Source organism: Silurus aristotelis, assembly GCF_946808225.1.
Source record: "Silurus aristotelis genome assembly, chromosome: 12".
NCBI classification, from domain to species: Eukaryota; Metazoa; Chordata; class Actinopteri; order Siluriformes; family Siluridae; genus Silurus; species Silurus aristotelis.
The window spans coordinates 22,657,294-22,676,963 of record NC_139585.1 but is presented as its reverse complement, the minus strand read 5'-3'; the positions used below and the strand labels follow the sequence as shown (position 1 = coordinate 22,676,963).

Here is a 19,670-nt window from a genome sequence, read left to right as displayed (position 1 = left end):
CACTCCACTCCACTGCTGGGTCAAAATAATCCGCCATGTGTATATAAATAGCGCGTCGCCATGGCAACGGCCAAACCCCGCATACTCCATACTAGCGTACTAAACAGTATGGAGCAGGAGGGTGTTGATGAATTAAAAAAAAATCATATTAAAAAGTAAAGAAATAAGACCAAGACAAACTTTATACACATCATCAGCAAGTGTATTTCTATAGTTGAAGTTTATATAGAGTGGATCATTCATGTTATTACAGTAATGCATAGTATATATTTATTCTAGGTGATTTATTATACATATTTTGTGTATATACAAAACTTTAAGCATGAGAATGTTCAGATCATGATAGTAAGCCATTACAACAGTACTATTGTCATTAATAATGATAATCACTGGTGTGTTAGTGAACTCCAGGCAAAGTGATTCAAGTCGCAAGAACAAATAAACAAAGACTATTCGATCTTCAATGGCCTGTGTTTATATTCAGTTTTTGGCAATGACACAATAGCCTAGAAATAAGTCCAATCGGTGTAAAATGATACCTATGAGCAGTGGATAGAAGAGCCCGGGCAGGCCTGTGATTGGTGGATGGCATGGTGCAGTTCGTGTGTCAAGCAATGATTAAGCTCCTTTATTGGAGACAGTGAGCGGTAATAGCAAGAGTGTTCAACGACACCATCAATCATCCTGCACGGGCGAAAGCCATTGCTCTGTCACACACACACACACTTTCATACACACACTCTGACGCTAGAGGTTAAGCCCATCCCCTGCCCTCTCTTGCTTTCCCTTTGCATCCTTGGCCTGACTTTCTTATGCATTTAGCATATACAACTTAGTGACTGTTTGCACAAAGTGACAGCTGGGAAAAAAAACCTGAACAAATATTAAGAGTCATTTTTTGCAGATGGGAAAAGGAGACGTAATCAGATGGATGTAGCCTATATTTATACATTTGATCGAGTGCGTAGGGTCATGTCAGATTGTAAACTCGACCGCTTAATCCCGTGACGCATATCAATTATCCTCTTCATGGCTCCATGCAGGTCACCGATGTTAAATTCCACAATGTAGCCCGTGGAAGTCGAGCTTCTGCGAGCTCTATTTATGGCACACACTCAAACACACAAAAAAAAAGCTGAGATGCCATCTTTTACGATCGGCTCTAAATATTGTTCTCCCTCCTGATTGCTTGGCCTGTCGATATAATAAATGAGGATGACAACAACGTTAAGAAGAATTCGCCTTACAGACCGTGCGCTCTGGTATGTGCCATGCCACATGGGTCTCTCCTGCCTGGTGACAATATGAGTGGAGTAGATTGATGGCCTAATCCTTCTTTCTGAGCTGTGAGGCATATTTGCAGTTTGAGAGCTGGTAGAGGAGAAAAAGAAAACTGATTTTTTTTTGTTCACTGTATATATATATATATATATATATATATATATATATATATATATATATATATATATATATATATATATATAGTTTGCTGGATGGATGTACTCTACATCTCTACATTTATTATTACATCTAAATAGAAGAGAAATGTATGATGGTTGTTTTCCTGCATTTCGAGTTTGTTAAAGTCCTCAACTGCATCTTTCTCTAAATCAAACGCCGCCTCGACACACTAGACATAATAAAAAGTCGCTTTATTTTTATTTCTCATGCAGAAGTGATTGCTGCAGGGCATTCAAATGCTGCTCACCTAACCGTTAGTAATTTACGGTTAGGAGCAAAAAGCATGTCAGCAGTTTTTTTTTTCCTCTATTTTTTCCCTTTCCCCCTCCTCCCCCCTTTTGGAGATAACATAAATTAATGACAAATCACTCCGTGCTCCACAGTGCCACCAGTGGCAGGAATCGCGCAATGCAATCCCAAGTCCATACCCACCAAGTTCCACCTATAAGACACTACAGATCTGAACATGTGCGCTCACACTGACTTACATCTTCCTTATCACTATTTACTGCAGGTGAAGCTGCCTCAGAGAGCAACAGCTTGCTTCCTGCAAGAAAGGGAAAAATATCCATGGCATTAAAAAAAAAAAAAAATTTTACAGAATAAATATCTAAATAATTTAATAGCTGTGGGTTCTGATAATGTCGTCTGCTATTATTATTAGTGGCTTATATGCCTGAGCGCATTGATAATTCGAAATGAATAGAGCCTATTTTCGCTTGCTCGCCCACAAACAATTGGTTATAGAAATGGGGCCACTGAGCAGTCTTTAGGGGGGAAAAAAGGGAAGCAAAAAAAAAGAATAATAATAATTGAGAGAAAGGCTGCCAGATCTGAGGAACAGATGAATATATGTTTAAAGCACATGTGCAGAGCAGCGTTGCCAGACCACAGAAAAGCCATATAAGGGAAAGATCAGATGAGAACAGCTTGCGCGTTCTGCATTCATCCTCATCTTGTTTATTTATTTATTAGCTATGGGAACCAAATATTCCTAATCTCTCGCTGCACCAATTTACTGTTAAAAGACAGCACGGGAAGCTAACAGCGTTTATCAATCATGCTTATAAGCACCATCTGTTCCCTTTTTTTGGGGGGTATGTGTTTGGACGCATCGACACACGTAAACAAGATGATCTATGGATGTAATGATAATACGCAGTAAATGCAATAGATCAGTTGTTACCCCCCCCCCCCCCAAAAATAAATAAATAAATAATACAAAAACATTACATTCCTCACAGGCAGCCATGAGTAACTCTTATCTTTCTAGTTATATTGAACATAAACTGAAGCACAAATGAAAGCGTGCAATTAAAATAAAATAAAAAGAAAAAAAAAAAAAAAGAAATAATCTTCTACAGCAAAAAACAGAGGTACTTCTTTCATGTCAAAAGAGGACACACGTGGGTTGGTTTAATTTTCTTCTTCTCATTCTTTGGTCATTAACTAGAAAGACTAATTTCTGCTCTCAAGATAATTGAAATGATTCTATGTCACCATTTGGCACTTGGCGCTATTCTCTGTACAATAATGATGAAAACCACATGCCCTGCTCGCACTTCATCTTTTCCCAGAGAAGCAAGAGGCAGGATATTAGAACCAGCAACTCCTCTGTATAAGCATTCTCTCCCTCTCTCTCTCTCTCTCTTTCTCTCTCTCTCTCTCTCTCTCTCTCTCTCTTCCTCTCTAAAATCATTTGCCTTGCAGGTTTCTCCTAAAATCAATCGCAGGTTGCTGCCTGCTCCTGAGGAACACCTTCGGCTCGAGACAATATGGCCGTCGAACACAAACACACGCATAAGTAGATCATAAATACTCTCACTAATGGGGCTTAGTCTATCGGCAAGGCTCTGCGAACCAATAGTCATCAGCTCGACTTGACGGAGGGCTATCATTAACACATGGATGGATGGCTTTAATTTGTGGAACGACAGATGAGTTTGTGGGGGAAAAAATCACGCCTGGGCGCAACACAATGTTTCAAGCTTTCTTTACAGCACTTTCCTTGATGATATTGTTATTAAATTGACACCACATATGAACAACAGGGGCAACGACGTGTGCCGAGAGCTATTTTAATTTCCTACTTGGAAAATAATATCATGAGAATTTATAGAATCACTGAATTATTTCTCTTAGGTTATTAGATTATATTTGGGAGTTAATTTATTATTAATTTATTTGAAATGTGTATGTGTAGAAAAGTCGATTTGTCCCTACACACACTTATAGGCAATTACTTGCTCATCGAGTCACAAAAGCAGTAGTGAAGTCAGGTACTGATGTAGTATGAGGTCTGGGGTGCCATCAGCACTCCAATTCATCCCAAAGGTGTTCAGTAGGTTTGAGTTCAGAGCTCTATAGCAGGCCATTCAAGATCTTCCACTCCAACCCATGCAAACCATATAGTCCTGAAGTCTTTTTTTTGCACCTTGAGCTTTGTGCACAAGGGATGCAATGTCCTGCTGGAGCAGCTTTGGGTCTCTCTGATCTAATGAAGGGAACATTTTATTATACCGCATCCAAAAACATCCTATAAAGCTGGAAAAGTCAGATGTCCTAATACTTTTGTCTATATAGTGTAATATTACAGCTGTATAGTAATAATACAGCTGTTATAAATTCTGATGAACCCTAAATAAAGATCAGCTGTTTCCTCAGGATTTTCCCCTTTATTTTTATCCGACTGCTAAAAACATGTTTTGCAAATAGCTTACAAAGCATGCATGGTCTCTCTCTCTCTCTTGTTGACAGGTATTTGATCAGAAAAGGGGTAGAATGTTCCAAAACATTAGACGTTCCATGGAACACTGTACAGGTCACCATCAACAAATAGAGAAAATGGAACATGATACCCCCCAAAATTGTTAAAAGGACAAAAATCACCAGAGAGGCTTCCAAGAGACCTACAGCAACGAAAGGAGCTGAAGGAATATTTGACAAGTACTGAAAGCAATTCTCTGCATGTGACAACAATATATATTCGTCACATGACTGGGCTGTGGTGTAGGGTGCCTATTTAGATAACTACCCTGAAAAGGGCCAAAATCCAAAAGGTATATTTGAAAAAAAAAAAAAAGAAAAAGGTTTGGTGCATAAATAACTTTTGTAGACTGGAACTGAATTATAGTGGAATAAATCTTAAATAGCTACAAATACTACAAATGCCAGTTGATTTTGGTTTGAATCCAACACAAAAATCTGTGGGTTGATCTGAAAAAGGGATGTGCACAGGAGATACGCTGTAATTTCAAACTGAGAGTGGAAAAAAGTTCTGAAATAATTTGTCTTGGTTTCATTTTTCACATCACAAAAACTTTTAACAAGGTTGTGTCGACTTGCATGTCTGTCTGTCTGTCTGTCTATCTGTCTGTCTGTCTGTCTGTCTATCTATCTATCTATCTATCTATCTATCTATCTATCTATCTATCTATCTATCTATCTATCTATCTATCTATCTATCTATCTATCTATCTATCTATACATACATACATACACTTTTTGTGCAGATAAATAAGTTATATTAGTTAATCATAGTGCACAAAATTTCCACAGAAAGAGGAAGTACTTTGCTTGCATAAGTGACGAAAGACATTTATCTGAAATGTCTTGTTTCTCTGAAAAGTGTGTATTATGCTTATCCTCCAGGGTGAATTTACCTCAGCTCACCTAGGCCTTATAACAAGCTCATAAATACAACCTGTTAGATCTCAAGTATTTGTTTAATTCTTGCTCATTTCCCGACTAATATTTTGGTGTTAAGAACACTGGAAGCTAATTACCCCCATGGCCTGGCCCATTTACACTGACCAGACATAACATTATGACAGTGAAACATTATGACTGGTGAAGTAAATAACACTGATTATCTCTTTGTCATGGCACCTGTTAGCGGGTGGGATATATTACGCAGCAAGTAAACATTTTGTCCTCAAAGTTGATGTGGTAGAAGCAGGAAAAATGGGTAAGCGTATGGGTTTTAAGCGAGTTTGACCAGAGCCATATTGTGATGGCTAGACGACTGGGTCAGAGCATCTCCATTTACAGCATCTGCAGTAGTTAGTATTTATAAAAAGTGGTTCAAAGTAGAAACAGTGGTGAACCGGTGACAGGGTCATGGGCGGCCACGGTTTACTGTTGCATCCGATCCAACAGACAAGCTTCTGTAGCTCAAATTGCTAAAGAAGTTAAGGCTTGTTTTGGCAGCAAAAGGGGACCAACACAATATTAAGCAAGTGGTCATAATGTTATGCATGATCAGTAGCTATAAAGATATTCTGGGTTGGTGTATATATTTGCCCAGTAGAATACTGTATACGGTGCCTTGCAAAAGTATTGATGTTGGCGTTTTTCCTATTTTGTTGCCTTACAACTTGGAATTAAAATTGATTTTTATTTGGATTTCATGTAATGGACATACACAAAATAGTCCAAATTGGTGAAGTGAAATGAAAAAAAGAACTTGTTTAAAAAAATTCTAAAAAATAAATAACGGAAAAGTGGTGCGTGCATATGTATTCACCCCCTTTGCTATTAAGCCTCTAAATAAGATCTGGTGCAACCAATTACCTTCAGAAGTCACGTAATTACTTAAAAAAAGTCCACCTGTGTGCAATCTAAGTGTCACATGATCTCTGTATATATATATATACACCTGTTCTGAAAGGCCCCAGAGTCAACACCACTAAGCAAGGGGCACCACCAAGCAAGCGGCACCATGAAGACCAAGGAGCTCGCCAAACAGGTCAGGGACAAAGTTGTGGAGAAGTACAGATCAGGGTTGGGTTATAAAAAAATATCCAAAACTTTGAACATCCCATTGAGCACCATTAAAGCCATTATTAAAAAATGGACAGAATATGGCACCACAACAAACCTGGCAAGAGAGGGCCGCCCACCAAAACTCACGGACCAGGCAAGGAGGGCATTAATCAGAGAGGCAACAAAGAGACCAAAGATAACCCTGAAGGAGCTGCAAAGCTCCACAGCGGAGATTGGAGTATCTGTCCATAGGACCACTTTAAGCCGTACACTCCACAGAGCTGGGCTTTACGGAAGAGTGGCCAGAAAAAAGCCATTGCTTAAAGAAAAAAATAAGCAAACACGTTTGGTGTTCGCCAAAAGGCATGTGGGAGACTCACCAAACATTTGGAAGAAGGTACTCTGGTCAGATGAGACTAAAATTAAACTTTTTGCCCATCAAGGAAAACACTATGTCTGGCGCAAACCCAACACCTCTCATCACCCCGAGAACACCATCATCAACAGGGACTGAGAAACTGGTCAGAATTGAAGGAATGATGAATGGTGCTAAATACAGGGAAATTCTTGAGGGAAACCTGTTTCAGTCTTCCAGAGATTTAAGACTGGGACGGAGGTTCACCTTCCAGCAGGACAATGACCCTAAGCATACTGCTAAAGCAACACTCGAGTGGTTTAAGGGGAAACATTTAAACGTCTTGGAATGGCCTAGTCAAAGCCCAGACCTCAATCCAATTGAGTGACTTAAAGATTGCTGTACACCAGTGGAACCCATCCAACTTGAAGGAGCTGGAGCAGTTTTGCCTTAAAGAATGGGCAAAAATCCCAGTGGCTAGATGTGCCAAGCTTATAGATACATACCCCAGGAGACTTGCAGCTGTAATTGCTGCAAAAGGTGGCTCTACAAAGTATTGACTGGTGAATGGTGAATAGTTATGCACGCTCAAGTTTTCTGTTTTTTTGTCTTATTTCTTGTTTGTTTCACAATAAAAAATATTTTGCATCTTCAAAGTGGTAGGCATGTTGTGTAAATCAAATGATACAAACCCCCAAAAAATCCATTTTAATTCCAGGTTGTAAGACAACAAAATAGGAAAAACGCCAAGGGGGGTCAATACTTTTGCAAGGCACCGTATACTGGATTCAAAATTTTCTTCATAATATTATAAAGTAACATCTTATTAGTATATCTAGTTTTATTTTTATTAGTTGTACTGTATATAAACTGAGGAGGGGACTGAGGAGATAAGTTGCTCAAGTTTAGGAATGTTGTCCCATTCTTGTCTAAAACAGGCTTCTAGTTGCTCAACTGTCTTAGGTCTTCTTTTTGCATCTTCCTCTTTATGATGCGCCAAATGTTTTTTATGGGTGAAAGATCTGGACTGCAGGCTGGCCATTTCAGTACCCAGATCCTTCTTCTACGCAGCAATGATGTTGTAATTGATGCAGTATGTGGTCTGGCATTGTCATGTTGGAAAATGCAATGTCTTCTCTGAATAAGACGACGTCTGGATGGGAGCACATGTTGTTCTAGAACTTGGATATACCTTTCAGCATTGATGGTGCCTTTTCAGATGTATGAGCTGCCCATGCCACACGCACTAATGCACTCTGCCCATCTTGACTTCTGAGAGACACTGCCACTATGAGAGGCTCTTTTTATACCCAATCATGTTGCCAATTGATCTAATAAGTTGCAAATTGGTCCTCCAGCTGCTCCTTATATGTACATTTAACTTTTTCTGGCCTCTTATTGCTATCTGTCCCAACTTTTTTGAAATGTGTAACTCTCATGAAATCCAAAATGAGCCAATATTTAGCATGGCATTTCACTTTTAACATTTGATATGTTATCTATATTCTATTGTGAATAACATAAGTTCATTAGATTTGTAAATTATTGCATTCCTTTTTATTCACAATTTGTACAGTGTCCCAACTTTTTTGGAATCGGGTTTGTGAATGTATGATGTATTCTGAGATACTTTTCAGCTCACCATGATTACAAAGAGTGGTGAGTTATTTAACCTCTCTCATCATCATCATGACCAGACATTTTTGCTCTTCGGATGATTTCTTTTCCTCTCCGCACACATCACTCTGTGTAAACACCAGAACTGTTGCGTGATAAGATATACATTTTCTCCCTTTTGATGTTTTGATGTGTGCTATAAACCTGTATCTGCATGACTGAATGTACTGCACAGCTTGTACATGACTGACTGATTAAAAAATTTAATTAATGAGCAGATGTACAGGTGTTTTTTTTTTTTATTTGTTTAGTTAAAAAAAAAAAGTGCATGGTGAGGGAATACGTACAGTAAATAGAGTAGGGTCCAGATATCTAAGACTACACTGAAAATCTAATTTCTTTACTTTTTTAATATATATACAAAATGCTTGAAATTGTTTTACATTGAAATGAACAATAAATCAATAAACCTCGCAAATCGAGAGCAAGCGATCACTGAGAAACACTAAGAAATCCTGAAATCCAACTATGTAAATACTTTTAAGATTCACTCAAATTATTGCTGATATAATTCATATTCTACTAAATATTATTTATAATTTAAGAAATTGATGCCATACTAGAAATGAATGCAAAAATATTCACTAGTATTTTTTTATAGTATTTACTGAGGACTTAGACTTCAGCTTGAAATCTATTGACACCAAATCAAAACTGTTCAAGATAAATAGCGCCCCCTTTGTTCTTTCTCCCTCACTGTATTCAACTATATCTATTTGCTGACAAACATCAGTGCGCTTAGAGAATATGACACCGGCCTGATAATATTAGATCGATATCTACGTCTACTCTTACGGTTGCACTCGCTCTCCATCATCCAGGCACATATTGGATTTTATCCTATTACTGCTTAAAGGCCCTTCCTTTGAAACGGAGCTAATTGGAGCCATTGTTTTATTTTTTTATGATATGGCCAAGATTGATTGTCCTCAGCACACGGGGATGAATATGCTAAGTGAGCAGGCGGTGGATAAAGTCATTACCATACAGCGCGAGGCTGACTCGAGCCTCTGCATTATTCAAACTCCTGCATGTAATAATGCAATTCATTAAAGAGGAGGCCCTGTGCTTTAAGGATTGAGATTAAAAATGCATTATTTGGCTTGTTATACAACGCACGATTCAGTGAGCTAAGTGCAAAGTCAGGGCTTGCTTATTGTGGTCTAAAATTTCTCAATCATTTATCTGTGTTATCTATGCTACCTGCTCCTGTTTCATGTTACTTCCTCCCAAGCCTTTTTGATGTGCACCTCTGACGCTCTGCTTTCCATGAAAGCAAACACCCCTCTCTAGTGCCTCGGGATATGACTTGAACAAACACATACACGGATTTCACAATGCTTTGAACAGTCTTGTAAGTGCGTGCTGACAAGCCCCAGTGTCACTGTGCGACTGAATAGAACAGACAACCTCACATACAAGGCACATTCATGGAAGGTGAATTCTGGAATTTCGGGAAATCCGGCAAACCGGGACAGTGGCAGGTCTTTTCTGGCCTCACATCAATCTATGTTACTAAGCTCTCAAACTGTTTTAAGTTTGAATGGAAAGTTGCTAACTCATGCTCAAAACAGGCTCTAGGTGATGTCATTGGCAAATTTGCATATACGTTGATTCGTTGTGATTATTTGCATATTAAATTCCAGATTAGGTGATTTACTGGAGACATATAAGTGACTGGTGAAGACTAAACTCTTCCTGAAACACTTAAACTAACACTTTCCAAGTTTACTTTGTTTATAAAAAAATAAATAAAAAATAAAAAAATCAATAGAGTTGTAGACTGATTTATCTTAAGTTTGTAGTTCAGCGTTTCCAGTGTAGATGTATTCATTGATAGAGACTGAAAGCACTTTTGTTCATTGCTATGGACAAAAATGTCTGCTAAATGCCACAAATGTAAATTTAAATAAAGAACAGTATTGAAATAGGAATAGGAGTTTTAGTAGAATTAGAAATTCTATCATTTCTATAAAATAACCTAGACAAAACAAGACAGTTTTAGATATATTACAAAATATTTAAGATGATTTGTCAGGTGGAAAATTGATTATCAGTGAGTGGCTGATGGGAACAAATTTGATCAGTGATTGGCTGATAGGAACACATTTAATCAGTGATTGGTTGATGGGAAAATGTTTTCAACAATTATTAGTCAATGGGAACAATTTTGATCAGTGATTAGTCGATGGTAAAGAATTTTGATCAGCGATTGGCCGATGGAAACAATTTTTGATTAGTGATTCACTAAAAGTGAACAATTCTGATGAGTGATTGGCTGATGGGAACAATTGTGATCAGTGATTGGGTATAAAAACTATTTTGATCAGTGATTGGCTGACATGAACAATGGTGATCAGAAATTAATCATGTGGAACAAATGTGATCAGTGACTGGTTGATGAAATCAATGATAATCAATTGGTTGACAGGAACAATGTTGACCAGTTCTTGGCTGATAAGAACATGGTGATCATTGATTGGTCAATGGGAATGATGCCGATCAGTGACTGGTTGATGGGTGATCAATGATTGGTTAAAAGAAACATTAATAATCAATGGTTGGTATACAGGAACAATAGTGATCAGTTTATGGTTGAAGGTAAGAATGTTGATCGGTGGGGATGAGGTAATCAGTGACTAGTCGATGAGGACAGTAGTGATCAGTTATTGCCAGGCTTCTCTTAAAAAAGAACACGGTCCAAAAAATGTTAACAATTCTAGGGAAATCATCAACAAATCTTTCACCACTGATGGCATTGGCTCTGCTTGAAACATTTTTTTTTAAATGACCAAACATGGAAGTGATATGGGACAAAATACGATAAGGGCACAGGGCAAAATAAAGGAATATAATGGCTGAAATGAATAATACAACATTCCTTACTTAATTGCAGTGTGCTGAATTAAAGATTAGATTATGATATGATTAGAGATTTTTGAATTTTGAAATTACTGCAGATTTTTGATACCCTGTTATCATTGTTATTGGTGTAAGGACTTCATTGCAGAATGTAACAATCTCATAATTAGTATGGATACATTTATTTACATGTTCCTGCAATATTGCAATATATTAGTTCATAAGTTAAAGCAGATAGTTTCAAGGCATTATGATCTAGTATGGCAAAAACTTTGTGATGATAAATAAATGATAATAGCTAAACCTTGGAAATGTGTGTAACTAAGAAAATCAAGAACACTAAAAAATGGAAACATTTGTACCAATTTTTGTTTTATATATATATATATATATATATATATATATATATATATATATATATATATATATATATATATATATATATATATATATAGTGACCAGGCTTCCTTAGAAAATTATACATGATGCCTTCATGTGTCCCTTCAGAAAACACAAATACGACAGATTTCCAACATAATGACGACCCCAAACACACTGCCAGGCTGACAACTGCCTTGCTGAAGGTGAAGGTAATGGAGAGGCCAAGTATGTCTGTATACCTGCATATTGAGCAACTGTGGGGCTCATCAAGCGGCAGGTGGAGAAGCGTCTTGTATGTCTAACATCCAGCAGCTCCATGATGCCATTATGAAGGAGTTGAAGAGGATCTCAGCAACAACCTGTGCAGGTGTGGTGAATTCCATGTCCAGGAGGATTAAGGCAGTGCTGGATAACAGTAGTGCTCACACAAAATATTACCACTTTGGACACCGGTTTGACATGTTTACTTTGGGTGTACTCACTTTTGTTGGCAGGTATTTTAGAAAATAATGGCTGTGTGTTGAGTTATTTTTAGTGGACAGTAAATCTGTACTGCTATACAAACTGCACATTGACTACTGTAAAATATATTAAAGATTTATTCCTAGAGTTTTATCCGTTGAGAATATATAATAATGGTGTATATATATATATATATATATATTGGTATAAGGACCAAAGTGCAATGTGGATTTCGTATCTTTTACAAACATACTGTAAAGAGTAATTATTTTATCACACTATGTACTGTGACTCAGAAGTGCCATGTTCTTAATAATCATGAGACAGTAAATTACAGTCTGGCTCTGTCTGTAATGACCTTTTTTATGGGCTTCTGGTTTATGGAGAGGAAGCATAAAGTGTTCAGTGTACACTCTCATCTTGAATAAATGTAACACATCTATTGAAAGGCAATTTTTTAAAAGGGAATTTTATCTTATCAGTGTAATCGAGTGCCGCTTGCAAGTATCTGACCTCGACAAACTCTAACCTTTGCGGTTTACTTACGAGCGAGGTGAGTTGTATCGAGTCATTCATATGGCTGTACTTTTACAGTGACAGTCAGAATGGAGGAGATGTGGCAATTTTAACAGGTACAAACACATTTCTCTGCATTCCTTCCATTGAAATTGGGAAGGAAAAAGAAAGAATAAACAAGGCTGCCTGTAAAAAATGAGGAAATAAAGGCACAGGGTGGAGAATTAGTAATACATACATGGGGAAAAATTTGTATTATGTAATGGCAGTGAACAAGGCTCGAAAAGAATCTGAAGTGTAACCACAGGATAATGAGGCTGAACTATAGGTCGCGCTCTGCGCTGAAACACACAGGAAGCATGCTGTTAGTGTTCAAGTGTCAAGTTTCTAAAGAGGAAGTATTTTCATGTAAATGATATAGGGAGCAACGGTTAAAAATGACACGAGTACCATGGAAACAAATCAACGTGTAGCATTTGCATGGATATAAGGCCAATGAGGAAAAAAAAAAAAAAATACACTTAAGTTGTTCTCTTTAAAAGGTTTTATCAGATTGCGACCGATTCTACTTTGTCATTATGAGCTCAGTAATGCCAAATCTCACCTCAGACATTATTTTTGTGTCTGTAACAGGACAGTAACTGCGGCTCTCCAGTGAAAACAGGCACTATATTACATGGTTATTTAGGAATGTGTGGAAAGGCGAGAGACTACCAGTGAAGCACTCTGGATTCCCCTCCTAACTTTCCTCTACTGAAGGAAAATCTAGCATCTGGACCCGGGACCAGGACCAATGTTGGATTTTCAAACCCTTTCCATCCTCAACTTATCCTTTAAGCGTGTTAAATGTTATACTTTGTTATAATTTAGGCAGCACGCTGTTAAAGTAATTTAAGCCGACAGCAGGCAATCATGAAAAGAGCTGTAAAAACTTTGTTATGCTTTCTCGCGCATTTGTTTGCAGAACGCCAGCGCCAGAGCTGCTTTCATCAACAGGAAGGGGAATTATCACAATTCGGTATTCGGGACTTTGTTGTGTTTGAGAGTGCCAGAAGCCTGGAGTCATTCTGTAACCACATAGGGCCTGTGACTCCCAATTTAAATCAAAGAGATATTTTGAGAAACAACTTGCTCATTTGTTTAAAAGGAGGAACGTGTACATTTCATTTTTAAACTGCTTTCCTGACTTGTTATTTAAACAAGGTCTTATTGCTCAGGCCTTTGGAAAGCGGATTGGGTTTCACAGACCCGCGCTCGCGTGCAGGAGGAAGTGCTCACAAAGGCATTCGATGGCAATTAATAATATCGAGAATGAGATTAGAAGGGGAGTGGGGGGGAAGGAGAGAGGTCTGCACTGGTGCAGAAACAAGGAAACAGTCTGAATTTCAAAGGCGATGCTATAGAAGATAAACAATGTGCTGCTGTCAGCAAATTTGACCTCCCTTTACTTTTCCACCCCGTTCGATTGCGTAACCGGCTGAAACGCTTTACATGATAGATTAAGTCTTGCAGCGTCATTGTTTTAAGTGGGATGGTTATGAAATATTTTTTCACAGAAATCTCTTTGATTCATGCTGCTTTTTTTGACAGAAAGTGCTGTTTTTGATTAAATGCCATAAATCGATTTTTGGCATGCTCGAGTTATTATACAGGAATATCGTCTTTTATTTAATTTTTTTTTCTTGACAGCTAACTGTGTCTTTTTACAACAAACATAAACAAAGCTTTCTTTTTCCGACTTATAGCTCCGGGGCAAACGTTTTGTGGCACAGAGAAAGAGAGAGAGAGAGGCAAGACTGTACTGTACTGAGTGAAATGTAAACAAGTCCTATAAAGCACATGTTTACACCACCACAAAAGAGAGGGCAATTAAAGACCGAGATTGTGCACTGGACTGAGAGGGACTCCCTTGAGGAACATGAGCCGGGTTTGTTTCATTAAGCCTCAAACTCGCGGCTTGTAAGACGATGACGGCAAACCTCCCTGTGGTAATCCATTATCAGCATGAGGGGCAGGTGAGCTGCTCGGTACAGTGTGTTAAGTGATAAATATATCTGCAGTGTCTTTCTGTGACCAGCAGAGGGATTTTTTGATATCTTTTTTAATTACTCTATGAACTGACAAAAAGGTCACCAAGCTCTTTGGCTTGGAAATGAGTGTCAGTATGCTGGGGTGGGGGCGTGGTTGGGGGGGAAGAAAAAGCAGTTCCAAACAACAGGCTGCACGAACATGTTCGTCAGGAATTCAGTCTAAGTATCTCAGTTTACCCCACTGTGTCAACACAAAGAGCCGCAGGCTAATGAAGAACTAAATCAACCGAGTAGGAAAAAGCAGCACGACGCAGGCATTGGCGAATATTAATGTAATCTGATACTGCGCTGACTGAACACACATGTTCAAGTTTATTCACTCTATAAATTATGAAAGACAAAATTAGATGGCTCTCCTGTTTCTAATAGAAACTGCAGTGCATATTTATAGATATGTCTTCTTTTTTTTTTTTTTAATGCAGTGGAAAACTCACTATTCAGCTTTAATAATACATCACTTTATATGGCAACTCAGCTATTTAGGCCATGAGTTACCCTGCGTTGCCATAGCGCTGGGCTACTTTCACACAGCTAATGACTTGTGGGAAAAGCTCCACACAAAACCACTCGATTACATATTCCTTTTGCTCACGAGCTGTTAACGGGTATTATAACCGCTGTTTACATTAATAAATCCTAAGCGAACGTCTTTCTGCAAAGCGATGTCTTTTTTTCGAATCTGCTGTCAACATCAAACGCTCAGAATAATCATAGCTCAAATACAGCAAAGGGGAAAACCCACATTCTCAGTAAATCAAGATTACACTTTTTATGATTGGGTAAGTCCACAGGAATGTTTAGCACTGCAACAATTCATTCCATTGCTTAGTAAACAACATGACTGAATTTGCATTAATCCAACAAATTCTTGTTAGATTGCCTGTGGACACCTGACCAAAAAAATTATTTTAATTCTTTTTTTTTTTTTTTTGTATAATATATATATATATATATATATATATATATATATATATATATATATATATATATATATATATATATATATATATACAGTGAAGAAAATAAGTATTTGAACACCCTGCTATTTTGCAAGTTCTTCCACTTAGAAATCATGGAGGGGTCTGAAATTGTCATCGTAGGTGCATGTCCACTGTGAGAGACATAATCTAAAAAAAAAATCCAGAAATCACAATATATGATTTTTAAACTATTTATTTGTATGATACAGCTGCAAATAAGTATTTGAACACCTGTCTATCAGCTAGAATTTTGACCCTCAAAGACCTGTTAGTCTGCCTTTAAAATGTCCACCTCCACTACATTTATTATCCTAAATTAGATGCACCTGTTTGAGGTCGTTAGCTGCATAAAGACACCTGTCCACCCCATACAATCAGTAAGAATCCAACTACTAACATGGCCAAGACCAAAGAGCTGTCGAAAGACACTAGAGACAAAATTGTACACTTCCACAAGGCTGGAAAGGGCTACAGGGAAATTGCCAAGCAGCTTGGTGAAAAAAGGTCCACTGTTGGAGCAATCATTAGAAAATAGAAAAAGCTAAACATGACTGTCAATCTCCCTCGGACTGGGGCTCCATGCAAGATCTCACCTCGTTGGGGTCTCAATGATCCTAAGGAAGGTGAGAAATCAGCCCAGAACTACCCGGAAGGAGCTGGTCAATGACCTGAAAAGGGCTGGGACCACTGTTTCCAAGGTTACTGTTGGTAATACACTAAGACGTCATGGTTTGAAATCATGCATGGCACGGAAGGTTCCCCTGCTTAAACCAGCACATGTCCAGGCACGTCTTAAGTTTGCCAATGACCATTTGGATGATCCAGAGGAGTCATGGGAGAAAGTCATATGGTCAGATGAGACCAAAATAGAACTTTTGGGTCATAATTCCACTAAACGTGTTTGGAGGAAGAAGAATGATGAGTACCATCCCAAGAACACCATCCCTACTGTGAAGCATGGGGGTGGTAGCATCATTCTGTGGGGGTATTTTTCTGCACATGGGACAGGGCGACTGCACTGTATTAAGGAGAGGATGACCGGGGCCATGTATTGCGAGATTTTGGGGAACAACCTCCTTCCCTCAGTTAGACCATTGAAGATGGGTCGAGGCTGGGTCTTCCAACATGACAATGACCCAAAGCACACAGCCAGGATAACCAAGGAGTGGCTCTGTAAGAAGCATATCAAGGTTCTGGTGTGGCCTAGCCAGTCTCCAGACCTAAACCCAATAGAGAATCTTTGGAGGGAGCTCAAACTCCGTGTTTCTCAGCGACAGGCCAGAAACCTGACTGATCTAGAGAAGATCTGTGTGGAGGAGTGGGCCAAAATCCCTCCTGCAGTGTGTGCAAACCTGGTGAAAAACTACTGGAAATGTTTGACCTCTGTAATTGCAAACAAAGGCTACTGTACCAAATATTAACATTGACTTTCTCAGGTGTTCAAATACTTATTTGCAGCTGTATCATACAAATAAATAGTTTCAAAAATCATACAGTGTGATTTCTGGATTTTTTTAGATTATGTCTCTCACAGTGGACATGCACCTACGATGACAATTTCAGACCCCTCCATGATTTCTAAGTGGGAGAACTTGCAAAATAGCAGGGTGTTCAAATACTTATTTTCCTCACTGTATATATTACTTTTTCACTCTTCTGTGAGGACATTCTACCAGGTTTTGGAGTGTGTTTGTGGAGATTTGTGGGGATTCATACAACCACATGGGTGTTAGTAAAGTCAGGTACTAATGTAGGCCTGGGGTGCAGTCAGCGTTTACTTTCATCCCAAAGGTGTTCAATTGGGTTAAGATCAGAGCTTTATAGCAAGCCACTCACAATCTTAGCCTCCAAATAATGTAAAGCATATCTTCATGAAGCTGGCCTTGTGCACAACCGCACTGTCATTCTGGAACAGGTTTGGCTCTCCTAATTCATGTGAAGGTAAAATGTAACCACCTACAAAGACATCCTAAACAACTTTGTCCCTCTAGCTTTGTAGGAACAATATGACTGGCTGGGAAAGTCAGGTGTCCCAATACTTTTGCTGCTTAGCAATTAGTTGGTCATTCCAGAAACCAAAATTAGTCTCTCAGATTGTTGTATACCACAACGCTGTTTTGAATTTTCAAATCTGTATGGTCAGAAGGTGCTGATTAATTATCTATAACTGCGGCATTGTCAATAGTTTATAAATTAGTTTAAAAAGGATTTTATTGAAATAAAATGTTTATTATTACAATAAAAACTAAGTAAAATGTTTTTGTGAAAATTTTCTGAGTAGATATTTATCTTCTAGGCATTCTACTAGTTTATATATAATGAAAGATTGATTTAAAAAAAAAAGTAATAATAAAATAATATATACACATGATTATAGTAATAATAAAATTATTATTATTGTATGTATTATTGTATGTATATATATATACACACACACACACACACACACACACACACATACAGTATATATATATTTAAAAATGAATGTATGCATGTATGTATGTGTGATGTGTCATAAATGAATAAATAATAAAAGCTCTTTTTGGAAATGATTTTCCTCCAACAGCATACTGTCATTGTTTATTATTGAAGATATTAATGTTTTTATGTTTTTAAATATATAACTAATGGTGTCATATAATAATATTTTGCATATAAACAAAAAGAGCTGGATGATTGCGGCTTTTTTTCGCAGGGTTATTTGGACGTCAGTCTCTTGAGACTCTCTAACCTGGCCATGTAGGTCTTTTCCTGGATGTGCAGCTTCTCTGTGAAATCTTCCTGAAATACAAAAATTAAATGCACACAAACAAAACTCATCTATAACACTGTCACAGATATTCTAAAATGGGACATGTAAAACGGGACAAGCTGCATATTTCTACTCGCCCAAACAACCTGTTAAGAAACAACTGTGCTACAAGAATAAGTTTAAATCCCAGAAGTTAAGAATTTGATGTTTTAATAGCGAGGGTGAAGTTACTGTTCCTGGATCCTCACTGTACACAAGGACTTTTAAATGCCTCCAGTGCACATCTGTAATGGTAACAATATGGTTGGGAAGTCACCCACAGCATTTCTAGCATTCGCCTTTTTCAGAATTTCTACCATATAAGGCTTGATGAGATCCACATGAGTTATGACACTCCTGGGAACTTTCGCAACTAAAATATCCCAGAGAGAGAGGGAGAGAAAAAAAAAAACGGATGTTATTAAACTTCACTCAATAGGGGAAAGAAGAACGGTTCTAGTGGCAGATATAATCCACATCAAAATCAAACGCTTCAAACTAGCTGGAGCAGGCTGTGATGCTAAGCATATACTCAACAGCTTAACCCGATCCTGAGAGAAAAGCCTCAAAGGAAAGGAGAAGAGAAGAAGAAGGAAAAAAATAAAACACACAACGGATGGTCAAGGCAGACTCCTTATGCTGGGAGAGTGTTTTTGTTTTACACAAAGCTAAATATAGCTTGGAGTGAAATATGTAATTGAACCCGAGCAGATGTAACAGCGAAGTAAACAAACAAAAAAAATTGACGGAAATAGGACATTACAGCAGCTCATTCATACCAAGCATATAAACAGCCTCTCGGTTTACACGGTGTCCACCGAAAGAAATGACTCGTTACAGGAACGGAGACATCTTTATGGAAGTCGAGTCGAGTGCGTGCAGAATCGCTTGTCCCGTCGAAATGAAAATCGCGCCGCTGTTTGTTAAGCTTGTGAGAATGTACGATGGGGAGGACACAATACAGCGATCTACAAGGGCAGATTGTTTTCTGCAACTGCAGCACACCCAGTAATTCGATTCCACCTTAAGTCTAGCGTAAAATTAATCAGAATATCTGCCAGGAGCTGTCTAATGTGTTCCGTGTTATGTGCAGAATACCAACGATATTAAACTGTGGAAACTCAAGTTTTTTATATTAGATCTTTTCTTTTCTTTTTCCTTTTTATCTTTTGGCACGATCACTTGAGTAGAGGAGGCCGGTGGGACAGTATGAGCTCAGACCTGATATTTTCAATAATATCGTTCCATCCAGGAACCCTGCAGCTTCTCCCTCATTTGGTTTAACTTTTCTTTCTTAATATATGAAGGTTCCCTTTATTTGCATGCTTTGC

The 19,670-nt window shown here is 38.1% G+C and overlaps 1 protein-coding gene across 2 annotated transcripts in view; it reads right to left on the bottom strand.

Annotated features, from left to right (window-relative positions):
• Window positions 1-18,155: 18,155 nt before the first annotated feature.
• The window catches only part of cabcoco1 (ciliary associated calcium binding coiled-coil 1), a 31,335-nt gene continuing 29,820 nt past the window's right edge, over window positions 18,156-19,670 (bottom strand). For both annotated transcript variants that reach the window (XM_083557011.1, XM_083557012.1), the window contains one exon: window positions 18,156-18,329. In XM_083557011.1, coding sequence (XP_083413137.1) covers window positions 18,246-18,329 — 84 coding nt within the window. In that variant the 3' untranslated portion in view covers window positions 18,156-18,245. The remainder of the gene's footprint in view (window positions 18,330-19,670) is intronic.